Source organism: Chiloscyllium punctatum, chromosome 47 (genome assembly GCF_047496795.1).
Source record: "Chiloscyllium punctatum isolate Juve2018m chromosome 47, sChiPun1.3, whole genome shotgun sequence".
Taxonomy (NCBI): domain Eukaryota; kingdom Metazoa; phylum Chordata; class Chondrichthyes; order Orectolobiformes; family Hemiscylliidae; genus Chiloscyllium; species Chiloscyllium punctatum.
Window position 1 is genome coordinate 18,016,803 of NC_092785.1, and position 22,003 is coordinate 18,038,805.

The 22,003-nt window shown below is 39.7% G+C and overlaps 1 protein-coding gene across 5 annotated transcripts in view; it reads right to left on the reverse strand.

Moving 5' to 3' along the window:
- Positions 1 to 535: 535 nt before the first annotated feature.
- LOC140468524 (uncharacterized) overlaps positions 536 to 22,003 on the reverse strand; it is a 55,358-nt gene continuing 33,890 nt past the window's right edge. For 3 of the 5 annotated variants that reach the window (XM_072564613.1, XM_072564610.1, XM_072564611.1), the window contains exons 16-24: positions 20,633 to 21,049; positions 19,156 to 19,539; positions 17,596 to 17,988; positions 16,390 to 16,434; positions 12,136 to 12,302; positions 10,363 to 10,534; positions 8,288 to 8,454; positions 6,411 to 6,577; positions 536 to 784 (exon numbers count right to left, since the gene is read on the reverse strand). In XM_072564613.1, coding sequence (XP_072420714.1) covers positions 757 to 784; positions 6,411 to 6,577; positions 8,288 to 8,454; positions 10,363 to 10,534; positions 12,136 to 12,302; positions 16,390 to 16,434; positions 17,596 to 17,988; positions 19,156 to 19,539; positions 20,633 to 21,049 — 1,940 coding nt within the window. In that variant the 3' untranslated portion in view covers positions 536 to 756. The remainder of the gene's footprint in view (positions 785 to 6,410; positions 6,578 to 8,287; positions 8,455 to 10,362; positions 10,535 to 12,135; positions 12,303 to 16,389; positions 16,435 to 17,595; positions 17,989 to 19,155; positions 19,540 to 20,632; positions 21,050 to 22,003) is intronic. The other 2 variants (XM_072564614.1, XM_072564612.1) reach the window with 2 other exon arrangements.

Genomic DNA, 22,003 nt, shown 5'->3' on the forward strand with positions numbered 1-22,003 from the left:
ACAATAATGACAAAACTGACTGACAGAAACGTAAGGAGTAAAAGGAATGAGAAAGAGAAACAATGTTATTGATGTATCTGTCAGAATCGCAAACTAGAAACCACTTGCCAAACGACAATGCAAACTGATGTGCTGATGTAAATCTGCACCAAGCAACAAGAAGGCAAAAAGGTTTTAGTTGCGTTCTGAAGACGTTGTACTGAAACCGCAACGTTAACTCAGCATGTCCTCCGTATATGCTGCTAGATTTGCTGGGTTGCTACAGCGATTTCACTTTCTGCTTCTGCCTGAAGTTTGATTTAATGGTTGGCGATTCTGCGCTGGTGTAGCTATTGGGATGTGGTGTTAGTGAAGTACGTCAAACAACACAAAGAGAGAAGATAGCACACGCAGGACTGAATTTACTGATTGTGCTTTCCACACAAATGAAAAGCAAACTGAATACTACAAGTAATTTCGAGCATAAAACTAGAACATCAACAATTTTTTGACAATTTTAACCTCAGTACTGAAATTTCTCAAAAAGATTGGATACATTTAGACTTGAGGTTAATTTCAGCCGCTTCTGATGTTGGGCAACATTGAGCATACTGGACAGAATAATTTCTCCTCTTTTCCTGATTTCTCTCTCCTCCAGGCGAATGAAATTACAAACTCATGTACAACGCAGAATGCGATTTGCAAATTCCATACAAAAGCGACATTTATATATTCTGATTACGTCAGGATTTTTGCTTGGACACTATGAATTAACATTTAGGAACTGTATGTGCTGTAAACTTGCCTGCAAATGAGAAAATGATGAAAACCACGTGTTATTTAACTTTAAAGAAGGAAGAAAATTAATTGCAATTCCAATCTTCATAATTACCGATTCATTGCTAATTAAGGATTGTTTCAATAAAATGTTCATCCACTTCCAGCAAGAGAGTCATTACAAATGTAAAAATCAAACTAACTTTGCAGATAATTTTTATCAAATAACTTGTAAACATCAGGACATTGTTTTAAAATTGCTTGCTTCTTTCTGACAATGCAAACCATCTAGTTCTCCATTTTCCAACTGCTCAATTAAAAAAGTAAATTTTTGAAGTTGGTCATGGTTAAAAAAAAAGGCAAAGAGGAAATTATTTCATGTTTGTATTGGTCTTCCCAACAGACAACGTTCTGAAAATAGCTGCATGTCAGGAAATGCAGGAAATGAGCAAGTCAAGAAAATCAAACAAAAATTAAATCATCATGAATATGTGACTGAACAGTTTGAGCGGTATGGTTAACAATCCAGGGGACTTTTGGGACCTATCAGTGGGCATTTAAATAAATGGCTAGTGAGATGAATTCGAATTGATTTTGGTATTGTAAAATTGTATAAATTTCAGAATTGGAAACTGAATGCAGCAGCAGGAAGTGATCAGCTATCGATTTTAACACCCCTCTGAGAGAACATGTTAGAACCTATTTCAAAGATATTAGATCATGACAGGAAAAGTAGAAATAACCGGGCAGAGTCAACGTGGTTTTGCATTCAGCCAATAGATTTGAAGTTAATGACAAAATTAAAATGACATGGCTGCTGGGAAACTGATGGGTGTACTGAGAAATCTGGACGTTATTTGATTGCATGCCACATGAAGAATTTTGTAGAAATCAAAGACCATGGCATCAGGATTACACTGATATGGTTCTTAAATAGTCTAGTTAATGGAAAACAGACTGTAATTATAGGTGGGTCATTATTTCATGGCAAGATACAATGATATTGATTCTCGGGACACAGTTGTTTACAATTGTTATGCGTGACTTGGAGAAAAGGACTGGAACTTGCATTTACTAATTGGCTGATGACACCAAATTGGGGGGGGGGGGGGGAGGTGGTGGGGAGGGGAAGGGGGGGATTGAAACTGATGACGAGGAGATAAGGATGGTACATAAATAGATTAACTAGTTACCAAAGATTTGAAGAAATGAAACAAATCGTGGGAAAATGTGATTTTCGTGATTTTGGCAGAACGCATAAAAAGAAACATACATAAACAATGAGAGACTGATCCTCTGCATTGCTGGAAGTTCTGGTTAATCCTGGTCAATCATTGAAAAAAAGATTAGCTTTGCACAGGGAGCAAGTGATTATGAAAGCTTTCTTACTTTCATTGTTTGCAGTCTTAATGATTGAACTCCTTTAAATTTTGAGCTAATGCTTCTCTTATTGTCAATTCACTTATGCCCAAATTCAACTTATTTCTTTTCACCCTTTATGTACTTTCATGGATATGCATCTATTCATGAATCTATCAGTTACCTCCATCAGTATTAGGGATAATGTATTCAGGGTACGTCATCATCTTTCGTTTTACCATGACAGTATTAACCCACGGACGTGTTTATATTCTGGAAATCTGTGTTTGAATACTGCCACGGCAGATGGTGGAGCTTGAATGCAAAACTAGTCTTGAAACAGAATTCGAATGATGACAATGAAACTGTTGATATTTGTCTGGGAAATCCCGATCTCTTACACAACTGCCCTTGAGGGAATGAAATCTGCTGTCCTTATCGAGTCTGGCCTACATGTGACTCCAGACCAACTGCAATGTGGTTGAGATTGAGAAATGACCTTATAGAGGTGTATAAAATCATGAGGGTCATGGATGGGTAAATATACAAGGTATATTCCAGTGGTATGGGAGTACAGAACTAGAGAGCATAAGTTTAGTGGGTTTTTTTGGGTGAGGGAGGATTTAAAGGTACCTAAGGCGCAACCTTTTTTTTCATCCTGAGTGCAGTGCATGCATGAAATGAGCTGAAACAGGAAATGGTAGAGGCTGGTATGTTTGCAACATTTAAAAGGCATCTGGATGGGCATATGAATAGGAGTGTTTTACAGGAATATGGGCCAAGTACTGGCAAATGGGACTGCATTAATTTAGGTTAACTGCTCAGCATGGACGAATTGGACCACCAGTCAGTTTCTGTGCTGTACATCTCTAAGATGTACACGGTGGCACAGTGGTTAGCACTGCTGCCTCACAGTGCCAGAGACCTGGGTTCAATTCCTACCTCAGGCGACTGACTGTGTGGAGTTTGTACGTTCTACCTGTGTCTGCGTGGGTTTCCTCCGGCTGCTCCGGTTTCCTCCCACAGTCCAAAGATGTGCAGGTCAGGTGAATTGGCCATGTTAAATTGCCAATGTAGTGTTAGGTAAGGGGTAGATGTAGGGGTATGGGTGGGTTGTGCTTCGGCGGGGCGGTGTGGATTTGTTGGGCCGAAGGGCCTGCTTCCACACTGTAAGTAATCTAATCTAAACTTGAAACACTGAATGGTGGGCTAGCCTGTGACTGCTACATCCCATATATGAATAATACAAAAACGGTTCTTAGAGTAATATATAATTAAGCCAACCAGGCAGCAAGCTATCTTATACCTGGTAAAAATGAAAAGTGAGAGAAGTAAAATATGATGTGGGAGGAAAAAAATCTCCAAGGAAGAAATAATCGCAACAAGACAGAACCTAATATTCACTTTAACAGTGAAAATTCTAGTTTGAAAAGAGTTATGTTTAACGAAATAAATGGAATTACCATGAAATTAGGATGAAGTTGCCTGAAATGAACTGGTTAAGAGGAATAATAGGAAGGAAGCAGTGGGAGATAGTTATGAAGGTAATTCACGATTTTCTTCAAAAAGGCATCCTAGTAAGCAGAAAAGATTCTAAGAGAGGAGTAAACAAACCGTGGTGAGCCAAGGAAGTTAGGCACAGTACAAAAAGAGTAATTGCTGGAAAAGCTCAGTAGTCTAGTGGAAAATGGAAGAAAAAACAGAGTTCATGCCTAAGGTCGCTTGGCCTTTCCTCAGAACTGGTGGTAGCTAGGAAAAGGTTGGTTTACATACAGAAGATATGGTGGGGGGGGGGGGGGCGGGGGGGTGGGTGGGTGGTGGGAGGTAAGGAGTAAATGATAGGTGGTGAAAGAGTCCAAATGAAGGGAAGCACAGTTAATCAGACAAAGTAATATATACCGATCTCGCTGGGATGGTGAATGGTTGTTAATGGACACTGATCGTGGCTAGAAATAGACAGTGTGTAATGGTAGATTATGCAATAACAAGGCTTGGTGTGTGGGATAGGCCATAGGATAATTGGTCGAGATGGTTGCAGTGTTCCCAAGTGGAAATGAGGAGAGGTGGACAATGTGGAAAATGGAAAAAGTGGAAAATGCACCGAGGCTTGCTGGAGCTCAGCATCAAGCCTGAGACAAAGGTTTGGCCAGGGAACAGGATGGTGTGTTAAAGTGACAGGCAACTGGATGCTCAGGGTCTCCCTTGCACCCAGAATGTAGGTATTCTGGGAAGCGGTCACCCAGTCTACGCTTCATTTTGCCAATGTAGAGGAGGCCACATTTTGAGCAGAGAATGTAATAATTAAATCGTGGGAAGTGTAGGTAAAGTGCTGCTTCACCCGGAAGGCTTGTTTGCACTCGTGGATACTGAGGAGGGTACAGGTAATAGTCAGGGGAATGTACTGTGGGGCTTTGGAGAGGTGTTGGGAGTGAAGGATGTGTGGGCGAGAACGTCCCAGAGGGAACAGCCCATGTGGAACGTGGACAATGCACGGGATGTGAATATCTATCTGGTGGTCGCATCTCGCTGCAGGTGGTAGAAAATGTGGCTGACGTTATTCTGGATGTCAATGCTGGTGGGCTGGTAGATAAGGAAAAAGGGGAACGCCGTCACTATTGCAGTAAAGAAGAGAGGGTGTGAGGGCTGAAGAGCCAGAGATGGGTCGGGCCTAGTTGAGAGTTCTGTCAAAAGCAAAGCTTGGTTGAGGAAAGAAGGTAGACATTTCACAGGCTCCCTGTTTCAATTTCGTCTCATCAGAACATATGTAATGGAGATGGAGAAAGTTGGTGAATGGAATAGATTCTTTACAGGAAGCAGGATACGAGGGTGTAATAGTCCAGGGAACTATGGGATTCAGTGAGTACATGGTGGGCATTCGTGGTCAGCTTATCTCAAGAAATGGAAAAAAAATGTGAAGGAATGGACGGGAAGAGTCATGGACAGATCAAGTGAATGTGAGGGCGGCAAGGAAGTTGGCGTTGCATTCCATTCAACTTTCAATTCCAGACAATTGGGGGAAACAGTACCAATTAAATTATCCATATATTGTGGGAAGAAGGGTCAGGCATAACTGGGGTGCATGGGAGTCCACATGGCCACTCCTCTGACCAGAAGAAAATGACAGGACTAAAAATAGAAGTCGTTGAGGGTGAGGACGAGCTCGGACAAGCGGAGGAGGGTGGTGGAAAGTGGGGATGTTCAGGCCTTTGCAGAGAGGACTGAGACCATACTAGTGGTTGATGGATGTAAGAGGGATTGCACGTCCATGGTAAAGAGGTAACTCCAAAAGTGATGTAAAGCATCAGAGAAATCGCAAAAGTTACTGCGAGGGAACTGGACCAGGGAAGTGAAGATCATCGTTATTTCTGTTAAAGAATCTATTAATTTGAAAGAAAAAAAAGCATGTAAATAGGCATGAATTGGTGATGGCACTGAAGACTGGAACAAATTCAGAATCCAGCAAAGAAGGTTGTAAGAAAAATGGTAAATCAGAAAGAAATTAAACCGTAAAGGAAAATTGGTTATGAATATAAAAGCTGGCAGTAAGAGTTAGGATCCTAAAAGATGCAGCTATGGATATAAAGGATGCTTTGATTGTATTCCTTCAATTGTTCAATGGTAACAGCCCTGTGTTAAACTCTTTATGTGGCATTTGTATTCAGAAAGGGAGCGAGATAAAGAGTGGTTAATTACAGGCTAATTGGCCCAACATCTGCTTTGTGTAAAGGACCGGAATCAATTATTAAGGAAGTAAGAGTAGAATGTTTGGAGAATCATCTTTCAACCAAGCAGACTTAGTATGGCGTCATGAAAGAGAAATCTAGCCTGAGTAATTTATTAGAATCTCTTGCAGAATTCTCAACGAGAATCATAGCTGATTGGGAACGGCAGGAAAGTGAACATGAGAAATATCAGATCAATTGTGATCCTGTTGACTGGCCGAGAAGATTATGGGACCCAAAAGGCATAATCCTGCTCAATTTTTATCTTTTCTGATGGTGTATGGTCATCTATTTGTCGCATAATCTTGCATGCAATATTTTAGATACAAGAGAGCAATGGATTTGAATATATTTTTAAATTAATTTTGAAAGAACAGCACTTTAAAGGAATGTGAATTATGACTGCGCCACGTTCCTTGCAATATCTTCATTAATTTAGGGGGCTTTCAGATTGATGCTCGTTAGCCTATTGAGTAATACATGATATCTAAGTAAAATAAAAAAAAACGGAATCAACTACTTCATACATTTGAAAACGAACATGATGTATATAACAGAAAGATAATGTCATACTTTAATAGATCATTTCGTATTTTACTCAGCTTTGGTGTCGTATCATTCATCTTCAAACATGTTTCCCACATTATCTTCTTTGCTCCAATTCCATTCACCGTTACTTTATCAAGAATCAACTGGAAAGCCTCGCTTTTCCTCTTTTCATGTATCATTTTTCTCATGTACTAGGAACACATTGCAAGATGATTCAAAATCAATAGCATGAATTGCAACATTAAAACTATAAATGCAAAGAACTGCAGTTACTGGAAATTTGAAATAAATCAACAGAAAGAGCTGGAGAGAAATCAGTCACCACTTCGTATCTCGTGATTCTTTCTCAGAAGTTTTCCGAAGATGAGTCTCTGCAGCTCAAATGGTAACTCTGTTTCTCTCCACAGATCCTGCCAGACCTGCAGTTATGCCAGCTATTTCTGTTTTTCCTCCAAAACAGAATAAGGCCAGATGGCCAATTGCACAGGCACATCCAAATACTCATGCACTCACATGCATAAACCCATCACAGTCACACACACATTATTGACCAAGCTGAAACACACACATTCACACACTCTTTCACATGAAATGGCACCCACATACACACACCCACTTGCATACACTCACGCTGTCTCTCCTGCATGTGTACAGATGGAAGTTTATGAGTTGGATTTGTATTCACAGAATTACATTATGTTTTGCTCAAAAACTGCATAAATTCATGTAGGATTCTATAAGTTCAACTTTCGAAATAGAACCAGTCTCACTCAGCTTTGGGAAATAGACAGACTTTAACCTCACACCTTTTCGGCATTGTCTGAGCTGAGGTGACACCAATTGTTACAAAAGGTGAAGCTGTTTTGAGAATGTAATTTAAATGAAGTTCTTACTTATTTGCTTATTTATGGGTGGCACAGTGGCACATTGGTTAGCACTGCTGCCTCACAGCACCAGGGACCCGGGTTCAATTCATGACTCAGGCGACTTACTGTGTGGAGTTTGCACATTCTCCCCGTGTCTGCGTGGGTTTCCTCCGGGTGCTCCGGTTTCCTCCCACAGTCCAAAGATGTGCAGGTCAGGTGAATTGGCCATGCTAAATTGCCCGTAGTGTTAGGTGAAGGGGTAAATGTACGGGGATGGGTGGGTTGCGCTTCGGCGGGTCGGTGTGGACTTGTTGGGCCGAAGGGCCTGTTTCCACATTGTAAGTAATCTAATTAAAGAACGAGAACTAGCATATCCCATTCTAACGGGTGAAAGACTTAATCTGATTTTTTAAAAATCTATCATTACAGCTCCACGACACTGCAACACATTTGCTCTAAATTCTGTGCCTTATGGTCTTATACGTTACAACCATCTGATGAAGAGACAGCTCTTTGCAAGCTAATGTTTCGAAATAACCCTATTGAAATGTGTGTTTCTTTCGCAAATTAAAACAATGAGGTCAAGCCCTTCATGGTCTTCATAGATTATCGATGCATCATGCTTCATTGTGACAATGTGGTCCTCAACTATTGCAATTATCTGACCTGGTTGCAAATGGTCCCTATACCAACCTGATAGCAACAGTTGCACTTCTAGAATGTAGTCACTGAAGTTGTGTAAGATCTTATTGCAATGCATCTCCTTTTAAACAATTTCGTCTCTTTAATTGAAGGCTGAAAATAGTGCCTTTGTTAAGGAGTTATTCACTTGTCACTTTTCTAAATGTTCTCTGTAGATGTGCCCATTTATTTCTGGTTCTGTGCTGTGCTGTGATGTGTCTTAATGATCGTAATTTGGAAATTTGATCACTATGTCTCTCTGGACCGGAAAACCAGGCAGAAAATGAGAATCACAAATTGAATCGGAAAAGTGTATATGGCTTCCGATCACAATCATTAATTGAAACAACGTACCTCACTCTCTTTGTCAGTGATAAAACATTTGTTCAGTAAATTCAATGCAACATGTTGACCAAATTCGTCTACTGCATCTTCCAAGCTCTTTCTGTAGTCTGTTGTGAAAACTTGAAGGTCAGATTCTGAGACATTCCTCAGAAATTCGCATAGCTTAACCTCCTCAACTGCAACATGAAGGAAGTGAAGAGAAATATTGTTTCCAGTACAACATATTGGGAATTATTTCTTAAAGTGTACTAAGTAACATTTGTGGTACATAATTCACTGTTAATGACTATTTCCAATAATTTCCAGCAATTTAACAACCCCTTGACTTTTAATGGTTTTATCATCATTGAAACGCCTTGCAATCAGCACAGAAAGGCACTGAACTCGCTATGCTAATACAGGGACTACAAGAGATAGTCAGAGGCTAGGAATTATTCAGTGAGTATCTCCAAACCTAACTCCCCAAACATTGTCCACAAACTACACAGCACAAGTTAGTATTGTGATGGAATTCTCCCCACTTGTTTTGATGGGAGCTGCCCCAACAAAACTGAATAAGCTTTGTCCATTCAGGACAATACAAACTGTTTGATTAACACCACATGCACACATGTCCACTGTCTGCACTGCTGATACTCAACAGCAGCATTGAAATTCATCTACAATATGCACTCCTGAAATTTACCAAATATCTTTGACAGCACCTCCCAAACCTCCTGTCACTTACATCTGGAAGAGAAGGTGCTGGATACAAGTGTGAACACCACTGTATCTACATTCTCCCAGCCAAACACCATCCTGACTTGGAAATACATCAACGTTCCTTCACTATCGCTGAGTGAAACTACTGGATCACCTACCTCAAGTGACCCATATAAGGTAGATTGCAGAATTTGAAGAAGGCAACTCTTCACCGCTACATTCATGGCAACCAGGGTTGAGTAATAATTGCTGGCCCGATCACTGAGACCAAAATTTCATGAAAGAATGAAAGAGAATGCTTTGATTTTCATTTATTTCATTCTCTGGCCTAGTGAACATTCTCGTTTTGGTTCTTCAGTCCACCTTTCAGTGACTATTGGAATGGTTAGTAGAATGTCAACCACAACTTCATGGTGATTTTGAAATTATATAGGGAGCAATGACATCGAAGCTGTATCCTTCACACAATGTCAGATATGTTTTCAGTTTGTTAGTATACTTTTCAAATCATCCTACAAAAATAGTTCACTCTCTTTTCCTGCATCGTAGGGACGTGTTCAGAGGCTGACACTGAGACACGCACCAATTGTACAGCAGTAGATGGAAGTGAATCATTTTCTTTATCTGCAGAGTGGGTGCATATGTTCGGCACAAAACCATGGGCCGAATAACCTATTCCTGTAGTCTGCTGTTCTATGTTCTATGATTACTCGGACATGTACAGCGGCTGATATTGAGACTGATGTGAGCAGTACAACAGCAGATGGAAGTGATGGAAATGTACAGTGAAATAACTTAAAACAGCTAACCAATGATTGGATGGATCAGTTTGAAGGGAGATGGAGTGGTGAGGCCAAGAAGTGATATACACAAACACGGATGCAGAATTATCAAATGCAGTTGTTGAACCGGGAGCCGTTGCTCATCAGTGAGCCAAAGTCGTGTTGAGGAAAAACATTTAGTTGCAGAGTTGTTAAAAGTAGGTAATACAGAGACACGCAAGGAGGTCCTCAGACACATATTTGCACAACTATTCCAGTTAAGCATGTCTGCCTAGACCCCCACTGATCATCCAAATAACACACTTTGGGAAAAAAATCCCAACTCACTGCCCAGCAATCTCTGTTAGAGGGTAGGGGTGGGAGTCCGGGATTAGGTTTGTTCAGGATCAGGGTATTCATGCTGAGAGTGGATCACTGGTTGGTGATTACCCACAAGTGTTTATTTAAAGAGTTGTGTGAAACGCTGCACACTGGCCATCTGTCTGTATGAATGCCGTTGTTAATTTGAATGGCTGCTATATGATGCTGCCCTCCCTCTTACCGAATCTTTTGATATGTGTAGACAACGTATGCTTACTGTTGTACCTGGTGAGATCATACCTTTCTTGAGTAGATCCTTCCGTATTTCATTCAGCTTTGGTGTCACGCCATCTACGTTCACACATATTTCCCACATTGTCTTCACTGCTACGAATCCAATTGTTCTTACTTTATCGAAAATGAATTTTGAAGCCTCGCTTTTGCATTTTTCTTTTATCAGCCTCCTCGAATGCTAGAAACACATTGCAGGATGATTCAAAATCAATACCATGAAATGTACATGTATGAAATTTTTAAAAATTGTACAAGGTTGCCAGTCATGGCTGGCAGGTTATATAAAATTGCATTCAGTCACAGTAATGTGTTTGACTTTTAACTTCACCCTGTGGCATTGATTTGTTTGCTTGCCATTGCTGCATTTTTTTTTCAATTCAACTGCAGTAACACAGTGGACACATTTTGCAATGCAGTCTTTAACATATTTCCACTTTATCCGATGCTGTATATACGGTATACATAAATTAGCAATTCAGGGCATGGTTTACTGTTAAGTTTTCATTTAAGTTTTCCAACAGTGCGGTGGTTTGCTGTTCTGTTTGTGGCCGTTTGTTTTCCAAATTTCAATACAATATTAAAGAGATTGGTAGAATACATTGACACTATTGAATGACAGACTAGTGAATGTATGGGGAAAAAGAACTAAAGGAGATATTAACCAATGAATGATAATATGTAACAATAAATATTATCGGTGCATCATCTTAAATAATGATAAACTGTTTATCAAATGCATGCAGAGAAATTCGGTCTGGGAGTTTACATTTGTTTTGTTCATTCACATGCTTTGGGCATCACTTGCTGGGCCAATATTTATTATCTCCCCCAAACAGCCCCGAGGCAGTTAAGATTCAAGCAGAATACAGTGATTCTGGACATAATGTGTCAAGTTATGTCTCCCGATTCAATAATAACTGGCATACGTGACATACAGACTGTTAAAGGGCCCATATATGTTATTGTTCTGAAGAGAGAACTTGCAACATGTTCACCCACAGTATCTCCGCTACTTCATTGTATTCATTGATCAATAAATGTCTTTACATCCATCAACAATCTGATTTTGGATTTAAGATTATGAGGTTAAATCCCATAGTATTCTTCAAAGATTATCACTGCATCATGCTTCCTTCTGGTAATGTGTTATTCAACTATCGTAATTATCTAGCCTGATTACACATTGTTGAAAAATGTGTTGCAGGAAAAGCGCAGCAGGTCAGGCAGCATCAAAGGAGCAGGAGAATCGAAGTTTCGGGCGTAGGCACTGAAGAAGGGCTTGCGCCCAAAACGTCGATTCTCCTGCTCCTTGAATGCTGCCTGACCTGCTGCACTTTTTCAGCAACACATTTTTCAGCTCTGATCTCCAGCACCTGCAGTCCTCACTTTCTCCTGGTTATACATTGTCTCTACTTCAAACCAGAAACAGCAGTTGTGCCCTCAGAATGCAGTTGCTCAGATCTGCATGTCTCTATTGAAATATAATTCTCCTTTAAACAATTTACCCTCCTTTACTGAAATTTTGAAGATCGCAACTTGGACAAGGAGTCATTCACTTGTCATAGCACTAAGTGTTCTCTGGAAAAAGTATCCATGTATTTCTAGGTATGCGTTATGCTGTGATTTGTTGCCTTAATGAGAAGAGCACGTAACTTTGTTCATTAAGTTTCAGTTTATCCGGAATCCAGGCACAAAATGAAAATCACAAATTGAATCTGAAAAATGTTTCTGGCTTCAGATCGAAACCAAAACTCAAAAAATGCCAAGAATCCAACATACCTCACTTTCTTTGTCAGAAATTAATTGTTTACTAAGTAAATTCACAACAAGCTGTTGACCAAATTCCTCCACTGCATCTTTCAGTCTCTGTTTGAAGTGTGTTGTGAGAGCTTGCAGATCATATTCTGAGACATTCCTGAGAAATTCATTGAGCTTTGACCCATCATCTACAAAGCAAAGAAAGAGGAGTGAAATATTATTTGCACTACAGCACATTGGAAATTATTTCTTAAAGTGATGCCAGTGTGTCAAATATAAAAGGTTTTGATTTTATTTCCTTTTCCCCTACGACTTTATAGAAATTCTCAGCCCAACCTCCGGTGAATTGCAGAAATTCAACAGATATCAGAAATTACAGATGAAACTTGATCAGCTGGGGAGCTGGGCTGAGAAATGGCAAATTGAGTTTAATAAAGGTATGTGTGGGGTCTTGCATTATGGAAACTCAAATCAAGGTCGGAGTTTTATGGTGAATGGTAGGGATTTAAAGTAGTTGAATAGAGGGATCATGGACTTCAGGTTCACAGTTGTCTGAAAGTGGAGTCACGGGTAGACAGGGTAATAGACAATAGACAATAGACAATAGACAATAGATGCAGGAGTAGGCCATTCTGCCCTTCGAGCCTGCACCGCCATTCAATATGATCATGGCTGATCATTCCTAATCAGTATCCTGTTCCAGCCTTATCTCCATACCCCTTGACTCCACTATCTTTAAGAGCTCTATCCAATTCTTCATCGGTCAGGTCATTGGGTCTAAAATTAGACATGTTATGTTGCAGTAAACAGGATTTTGGTGAGGCCGCATGGTGAGTGTTCTGTTCATTTCTGGTCGCCCTGTTATAGGAAGGATATCATTAAACGGGACGGAATGCAAAAGAAATTTCCAAGGATATTGCTTAGACTCAATGCTCTGAGTTATATGGTGAGATTGGATTAGGTAAAGCATTTTTTTAACAGTATAAGAGACTGAGGGGAAATTAAAGAGGTGTAGAGGATGATGAGAGGCATAGATGGGATGAATTCACCTCGTGCATTTTTTCCCCAAAGTTGGGAAATTGAGGCCTGGAGAACATCCGTTTTGGTTAGAGGGGAAAGAATAAAAGGGAACCTGAGGGACAACCTTTTTACACAGAGGGCTGTTCGCTTATGGAATGAACTGCCAGCGAAGTGTTTGAGTTGGATACATTAATATCATTTAAAATACATTTAAAATACATTTGGGTAAACACATGAATAAGAAAGGATTGGAAGCAAATGAGCCAACTGCAGGGAACTGGCATTAGCGACGACAGATATTTTTGGTCGGTATGGACCAGTTGGGCCAAAGGGGCTGTCTCCTCGGTGAAGGACTCAATGACCATTCAAATGATTAATTCGATGACAGATTTCACTCTTTATAATTTATATGTTATTCATGTTTTATACAAACTATTTGCATGGTAATGCATGAAACATGTTTACTAAGTTTGCGAATCACACCAGAATTGGTGCTGTCGTGGACCATGAGCAAGGTTATCGAAGATTACAAAATGATCGACATCATTTCCGTTGAGGAGTGGCAGATGGATTTTAATTGAGATAAATGGGAGGTACTCCACTTTTGATAAGATGAAGAAGGGTAGGGCCTTACAGTTTATGGTCAGGCACTGAGGAATGTTACAGAACAGAGAGGTCAAAGGGATCAGCTGCATATTTCCTTGCAAAATGTGACACAAGTAGACAGGGTAGTCAAGCAGGCATTTGGCACGCTTGAGTTTATTACTCAGATATTAAACAAAGGAGTTTGGACAACATGTTGTTTTACAGGTCATTAGTGAGGGAAGGTTTGAAGTTTTGAGGCACAGTTCTATTTTCCCTGCTCTAGCAATGGTATTGTTAAATTGGAGAGGGTGCAGACAAGCTTAACATGGGAGTTATCAGGTCTTGAGTTTAAGTTATATGAAGAGGCTGAATAGGCTGGGGTTATTTCACTGATGGATAGAAGGTTGACCGGTGACATTTTAAAGATTCATAAAGCCTTGAGGGGCACACATAATTTGAATAGCAAAAAGTCTGTACGCTAGGAATGTGGAGTTCAAAGGTAAATCTTAAGGTGAGAAGAAAAAGATTCAAAAGGAACTTGAGGGACACGTCTTTCATACCACGAATGCCGCCTGACCTGCTGTGCTTTTCCAGCACCACTCTACTCTTGACTCTAATCACCAGCATCTGCAGTGCCCTCTTCTGCCTGGTTGGATGAAAGGTCTGTTTCCATGCTATATGACTCTATGACTTAACTTTACTATGAGTTTGGAATTATGCGGGGAGACACAACACAAAAATTTGTCCACAATCTCAGATTTGTTATTGGATTTTTTTTTAAACACAATTAATAAAATTAATTCATTCTCTGTTACCCGCAGTGTAATGAACATGTACGGAAATAGATACTGAGACACACACAAAAGCTCAACAGCAACAGATGGAAGTCAAATATTCTATTTTTCCTGCAATATACTGGACATGTACCGTGAAGAAAGCCAAAACAACTGACTGCTGGTGGGATAAAATTGTTTTAAGAAACCGTTGGTTTGAAGCTAGTTCGGTATTTGCACACACAAGGATACAGAATTATAAAATCCCGGTATTAATGAACCTGGAGTTAGTTTACTGCAGTGAATCCGGATAATAATGTAGAATGGGAACTTGGTGTGAGGACTAATAAAGACAGAAAATGTAGGGTGTGAATAAAGTCGCTATTTTCAGAGTGTTAGGCTGGTATTAGTGGGTGCAACAAAGATCATCGCTGGAGAGACAACTCTTTTAAATCCTCACTGATGACTGACATGTTGGGATCATGTGTTATGTTGATTTCACAAAGTTAGGTGAGAGAGGAAAATGCAAGAGAGATATAAAATGTCTGCAAAATGCATTGCAAAAGTTCTATAAGTGATTGATCAAGAAATAATTTGTACAACATAATGTCAAAAATGTAAGCATTTGATCCATAATATTAGTTTTGTGAGCGTTTCAGACTGTTATTGCGTTTTTAGACAAAATGAGAAGTCACACCACACCAGATTCCAACAGGTTCATTTAAAATCTCAAGCTTCTGAAGACTGCTTCTTCCTCCGGTGACGTGGAGTGAGTGTACGGGCACAGAATATTTCGGCAGTGTCACAATGGGAAGAATATTCAAAGTAATCAAACGTGTCACCGGATAAGTACAAATAGTGTGAGTAGGGTATCAACAGGCTGAATAGCCAGTGTTTACAGTTAATCAAAGTGTCAGACGCGGTAAGTGTAAACAGCTGAATAACAAATGAATGGATGACTTCTGACTTTGTCCACCATAGTCCAAAACCAGCACGTCCATATTTTTAGACAATGATCCTTTCTTAGTTCAAGAAACATCAACATTGCCTTCTCTCCGTCTGATTTCATTATTCATTTGACCCTTCTAAATTCAAGAACACGACCCTGGGCTTGTGCTATTTCACCCCTCATTTTGAATCGCAGCTGTGCCGATATCATTCTGACGAATGAATGCTCTACTGAAACTGACATGGACTGCGACTTCTTTGCTCTTACTTGCTTTTTAATGTTTATAAAATCAATGTCAGTACTGTGATAACATGAAATGGCCCTGGTGAACAAACCTAAAATGGCGGACTGACTCACTGGGACCTGAGAAATTATCTGTCTTGCAGACTAACACACATCTCATACTTTGTGCACTCTCATCTCTCGCCCTGTTTCATATGAAATACAGCGAAATGTGAAGTTAGACTTCACACTTTGGATGTTAGACTAAGGAGGGCATTACAAACTAAATGGTGCAAGTTAAACCAGGTGCAGGAAGAGAGAAACCGTCAGTTTCCGCCTAGCATCCTACCAGTACGACAGAGGGGAACACGTGTCAAAAGCTATTTCTTTCACACATTCCTAGATGATAGAAAATCAGTTTTAATTGTAGAAGCAGTGTATGGGGAGGCTGAGAGAAAGGATATGCAAATTTCAATTGATTATGATGTGTTTTCCAGATTATGTTGAAAACCAGGTATAATTGGAGAGGTGTCTTGACATTGTCCTGTTCCTTCTGAGATGTTGTATTTGAGAACAACGCTAACATAACATTAATATTGACCTATCTACGGCACTGCAAAACTTCTCCTGATGGTTTCTGAGGTGATTGGATCTTTACACCATCCTGCAACACACTATAATGAGGTAAACTTGCTGAGACTTCTGGCATGTTTCTGAATTTCTCACCTGCGTTCTGATCCATGACGTGTGCACACATAGGAGAAACGTCTTCTAAAAGAAATCAAATGTTAAAAAAATTCTTAAAGTATTTCTCCTGCTTTGGGTGTAGGATTTCTCCTGCTTTCTGAATTGGATTGGGTATAGCACGTTTTTGAAACACTTGACACTTTCCGTGTTCTCCAGTTTTAATTCCCTCAGGTATTCACTTTTTTTAACATTATTATCGCAATGCTATGAATCAGCCTTTTCATAAATAATTCAACATTAGAACTGAAAATCTTTTCCCGAGTTGGTGTCTTAAAAACATTTTGCATACATTTCAGAAACGTGTTCTCCGAACAATAACGTCGCTTAATTTTTTGAGGAATGTGCATTGAGTCTGATTCCTCAAGATTCCTGTTCTATTATGTTACTGTGTATTGACTGTGGGGCATGCACAAACGGGACAGCAGTAGATGGGAGTGAATCATCGTCCGTTTCCTGCAGTGTCCTGGGCATGTATTGTTAAGAAAGTTGAAACAACGGGATTGGATGGGATGTAACAGTTTGAAGGAATAAGGGGGCTGAGGCCAAGGAGAGATTTGCAAACACAACGATGTTGAATTATCAAATCCAGGTATTGTTGAACCAGGAGCCAAAGTACGTCAGGGAATTCAGGTAGAGATGGGGAAAAGGGACTTGGTGAGTTAATTCAGAAAGGACAGAAACCTGACTGTGGGAACATCCAAGTCATTTTCATGCCGACAGACTGTTATTAGAAATGTGAAATGTTCTCTTATTTGCCTCAAGAGTGTTGGGAATATTCAAATGGTGACATGTCATGCCCATGTCTGTATTATAGATATCACACATTGTTTTGAATATGTTGGAGAGCTTTAAGCTGTTGACGGACTTGTTTTCTCCAAAAAAATAAATCAACATCTGTCATGGAACAAGTATTTTACAGGAAGAAAACTACAAAAGCAATTTTAAAATCAGGATTCTGTATAACCTCTTTCTTGATACAAATGAGTGAAGTATAAATTGGAATTGTCAGAGCATGTCCAGAATCCTGACCACAAAGGTAACTGTCTCACACAGGTAGGAAAGACAATTAGAGCAAAAGAGAATGACTACTTTGATGGACGTTCCCTGGATATGACAATTTTTTTCATCTTTATATTAATCAAACACATAGTGTTATCTCACGGGACGCATGGTCACGATTCTCACCTCCTCCAGGTCCCTTTGCTTTCCCTGCACTGTCGAAAAAAACGTTCCTTCCATCTGGAGGCATATTGTTTCTGGAAAAGTTGTCTGAAACTTTCTCCTCTTGCAGAAGACTAGTTGATGTGGGCTTCCTCACTGGACTGGGACTTGCAGGGGTAATCTTCACATTGTCCAGTTCATGCTGAGGTGTTGTATTTGATAACAAAGGGATAATAGCTTTAACATGTCCTTTTCTACAAATCTGCAGTTCATCCTGCAATGGTTTCTGAGGTGATTTTATGTTTACATCATCCTGGGTCTCCCTGTTATGAAGTGAACTTGATGAGTCTGTTGTCATGTTTCTGGATTCCTCAGACGTGTACTGGTCCATGAAATCTCCATGCACAAAAGGAATATCTTTGGGAAGAAGCAAAAGTAAAAAAAAAGTCACAAATATTTCTCCTCCACTGGGGTTTAATTAAGCTGGGCAAAACTTAATACATCTTTCAATAACCTGACACATTCCTTGTTGTCGACTTTCAAATAACTTCAGGTGTTCACTATTCTGTAACATTATTTTAACAAGTCAATTAATTAACCATTTTACATACTTCAAATTGAGACATAAAAATGAATTCTCCAATTTTTACTTGAAGAGTACTTTGTAGATATTTGAAGAATTTGGCCTCCCAAAATCAATGTGACTTCATTTTACGCTGAATATGTGGAGAGTCAGTCCACCTCTCCCCCGCCGCCCCCCCCCCCCCCCCCCCCGCCACAGATTCCTTTACGCCTCTGTTACTGTATACTGACTCTGAGACACAAATGATTTCTACAGAAGCAGATGGGTGTGAATAATGTGCAGTGTTTCTGAATACCTCACCTGCGTTCTGATCCATGACGTGTGTACAGAACATGTGCAATGAAAAAACCTAAAACAGCTGACTAATAATGGGATGAAGCAATTTGAATGAAACAGAGGGATTTGCAAAAACGGTAAATTTGAATGATCGAATCCAGTTGTTGTTGCACTCAGAACAAAATGGACGTCAGTGAGCCGAGTCCGTGATGGGGGAATGGGACGTGGTGTGACGATTCGTAAAGTGCAAGATGACCGTGGGACAAATAGTTCATTTTCATTCTGACAGACAGGTATTAGTGTGTGCTAAAGATTGATAAGAATATACAAACAGTAACCTGTCAGATCAGTGACTGTGTTATCCTTGTGGCACATTGTTTATTTTGAAGAGTTTCAAACAGACGTGAAACTGGACTTATCCAAAAATAAGTCAACACCCCAAATGATTCAAATATTTAACAGAAGAAACCCACAATAGTAAAATTTGAATAAGGATTCTACGTAGACTCTTTCCTGAGATAAATTAATGAAGTATGAATCGCAAATTAGAGAACATTTCACATTTCTGATAACAATGTCAGGAGTCTTACACAGAGAGGAATAACAAATAAAGTAAAAGAAGGTGATCACTTTGATGGTGTTTCCCTGGATGTAATTAAATCTTTCTCGGTGTATTAATTAAACACACAGTTTCATCACGTCGGGTCCATTGTCACTGTTCTCACCTGCTTCAGGTCCCTTTGCTTTTACTGCCGTGCCGAACGGAATGCTCATTCCATCTGGAAGCATATTGCTACTGGGACCGCCGCTTGAGATGTTCTCCTCTTGCAGAAGACCAATTGGTCTGGGATTCCTCACTGGACTGGGGCATGTAGGGGTAATCTGCACGTTGTCCAGTTCATGCTGCAATTTTATAGTTGAGAACAAAGGGATAACAGTTTTAACATGTCCTTCCCGACAAACCTGCAGTTCATCCTGCAATGGTTTATGAGGTGATTGAATGCTTACACTATCCTGGGTTTCGCTGTTATGAAGTAAACTTGCTGAGTCTGTTGTCATGTTTCTGAGTTCCTCACATTCTGTGGAATGTCCATGCAGTCTAGGAATATCTTCGGGGAATAAAAAGCAAAGTATTAAAAGAAAAAGCTCGAATATTTCGAATTCTTTCGGGTTAGTTTTTGGCTGGGCACAATGTAATATATTTTTCAATGACTGGATACTTTCCGTGTTGTCCACTTTCAACTATCTTCAGGTGTTCACTGTTCTGTAACATTATTATAACAAGGTAACTAATTATGCATTTTTCATACTTCAATATGAGACATGGAAATCAATTCCACATTTGTTACCTTAACAGCATTTTGTATATATTTGAAAAAAAACTTGGTCTCCTAACATTAATGTCACTACATTTTACACGGAAGATGTGAAGAGACAGTCCCTCCAAGATTTCTTCATTCTTCTGTTACTGTATATTGACACTGAGAGACAAATGATATTTGCAGTAGCAGATGAGAGAGAATCTTTTCCTGTTCCCAAGCAGTCTAAAGGATATGTGTAATGAAGAAAGCTGAAGGAGCTGATTTCTGATGGGATGAAACACTGAAGAAAACGCAGGGATTTGCCAACATGGCAATTTTGAATGATAAAATCCAGGTGTGGTTTTTACAATGTGAACGTCAGTAAGCCCAGCTAATAATTGGGAAATGGGACTTGGTGTGATGAGCGATAATGTAAAGTAAACTGTCCGTGGGACACACAGATCATTTTTATGCTGTCAGACTGGTATTAGTGGGTGCGACAAGAGTGATTAGAAAATACAGACGGTCACATGTCGGGTCAGTGACTGTATTATAGGAGTGGCACCTTGCTCTAAACATGTCGGAGAGTTACAAACAGGCATGAGGGTTGTCTTATCCAAAAAAAAACAAGTCAACAGCCAAAATGATTGAATTATTTTACAAAAGAAAACTGCAATGGTAAATTCTGAATCAGGATTTTATGTAACTTCTTTCTTGGGGTAAATGAATGAAGTATAAATGTAAATATGAGAGCACTTCGCATTTTTAATAACATCATCAGCAATCTCACATAGGGAGGAATAACAAATAAAGTAAAAGAGAATGAACACTTTGATAGTGGTTCCCTGGCTGTAATTAAATCTTTCTCGGTATATTAATTAAACACACAGTTTCATCTCACCGGGTACTTTGTCACTGTTCTCAACTGCTCCCGGTCCCTTTGCTTTCACTGCCGTGCCGGACGGAAAGCTCTTTCCATCTGGAAGCATATTGATACTGGGACCGCCGATTGAGATGTTCTCCTCTTGCAGGAGACCACTTGGTCTGGGATTCCTCACTAGACTGGGGGATGTAGGTGTACTCTTCACGTTGCCCATTTCCTGCTGAGGTGTTGCAGTTGAGAACAAAGGGATAATTGTTTTAACATATCCTTCTCTACAAGCCTGCAGTTCATCTTGCAATGCTTTCTGAGGTGATTGAATGTTTACACTATCCTTGGTTTCCCCGTTATGAAGTAAAGTTGATGAGTCTGTTGTCATGTTTGTGGATTCCTCACACATGTGCTCATCCGTGGAATCTCCATGCAGAACAGGAGATTCTGCGGGAAGAAACAAAAGTTTAACGAAATGAAAAGCACAAATATTTCTCTTCCACTGGGGTTTAAATGGGCTGGACAAAATCGAATGCATCTTTCAATAACCAGATACTTGTGGTCTGGTCGACATTCAAATACCTTCAGGTATTAAGCATTCTACAACATTATTTTAACATGTTAATTAATTAACCATTTTACAAACTTCAAAATGAGAAATAAAAACGAAATCTCCAGTTTTTACCTGAAGAACATTTTGCAGATATTTGAAGAATTTGTTCTCCCAACATTAAAGTCACTTCATTTTACATGGAATATATGGAGAGTCAGTCCCCCCCAAGATTCCCTTACTCTTCTGTTACCGTATGTTGACTCTGAGTCACAAATGATCTTTACAGTATCAGATGGGAGTGAATCATTTTCTGTTCATGAGCAGTGTACAGGATCTGTGTAATGAAGAAACCTAAAATGGACGTCAGTGAACCGAGATGGTGATTGGGAAAATGGCACTTGGTGAGAGAATTGATAAAGCACAGGAAAACGATCGTGGGCAAACAGGTCATTTTCCTGCTGACATATTGGCATTAGTGGGTGCTACAAGAGTGATGAGAATATATAAACGGTAACACATCAGGTCAGTGACTGTATAAAAGGAACGGCACATTTTTCTCAAAATGTCCGAATGATTCAAAAAGGCACGAGGCTAGTTTTATCCAAAAACGAGCCAACAGCCAACATGATTCAATTGTTTTACAGAAGAAAACTGCAAGAGCAAATTTTGAAGCAGGAATCTATGTAACCTCTAATTTCAGATAATATAATGAAGTATAAACTTTACATATCCTTAGCAGGACTTATTCACTTAATGGTAAGGTCCGAGGGAGTGTTACTGAACAAAGAGACCTTGCTGTGCAGGCTCATAGCTCCTTTAAAGTGGAGTCGCTCCTGGAAGGTAGATAG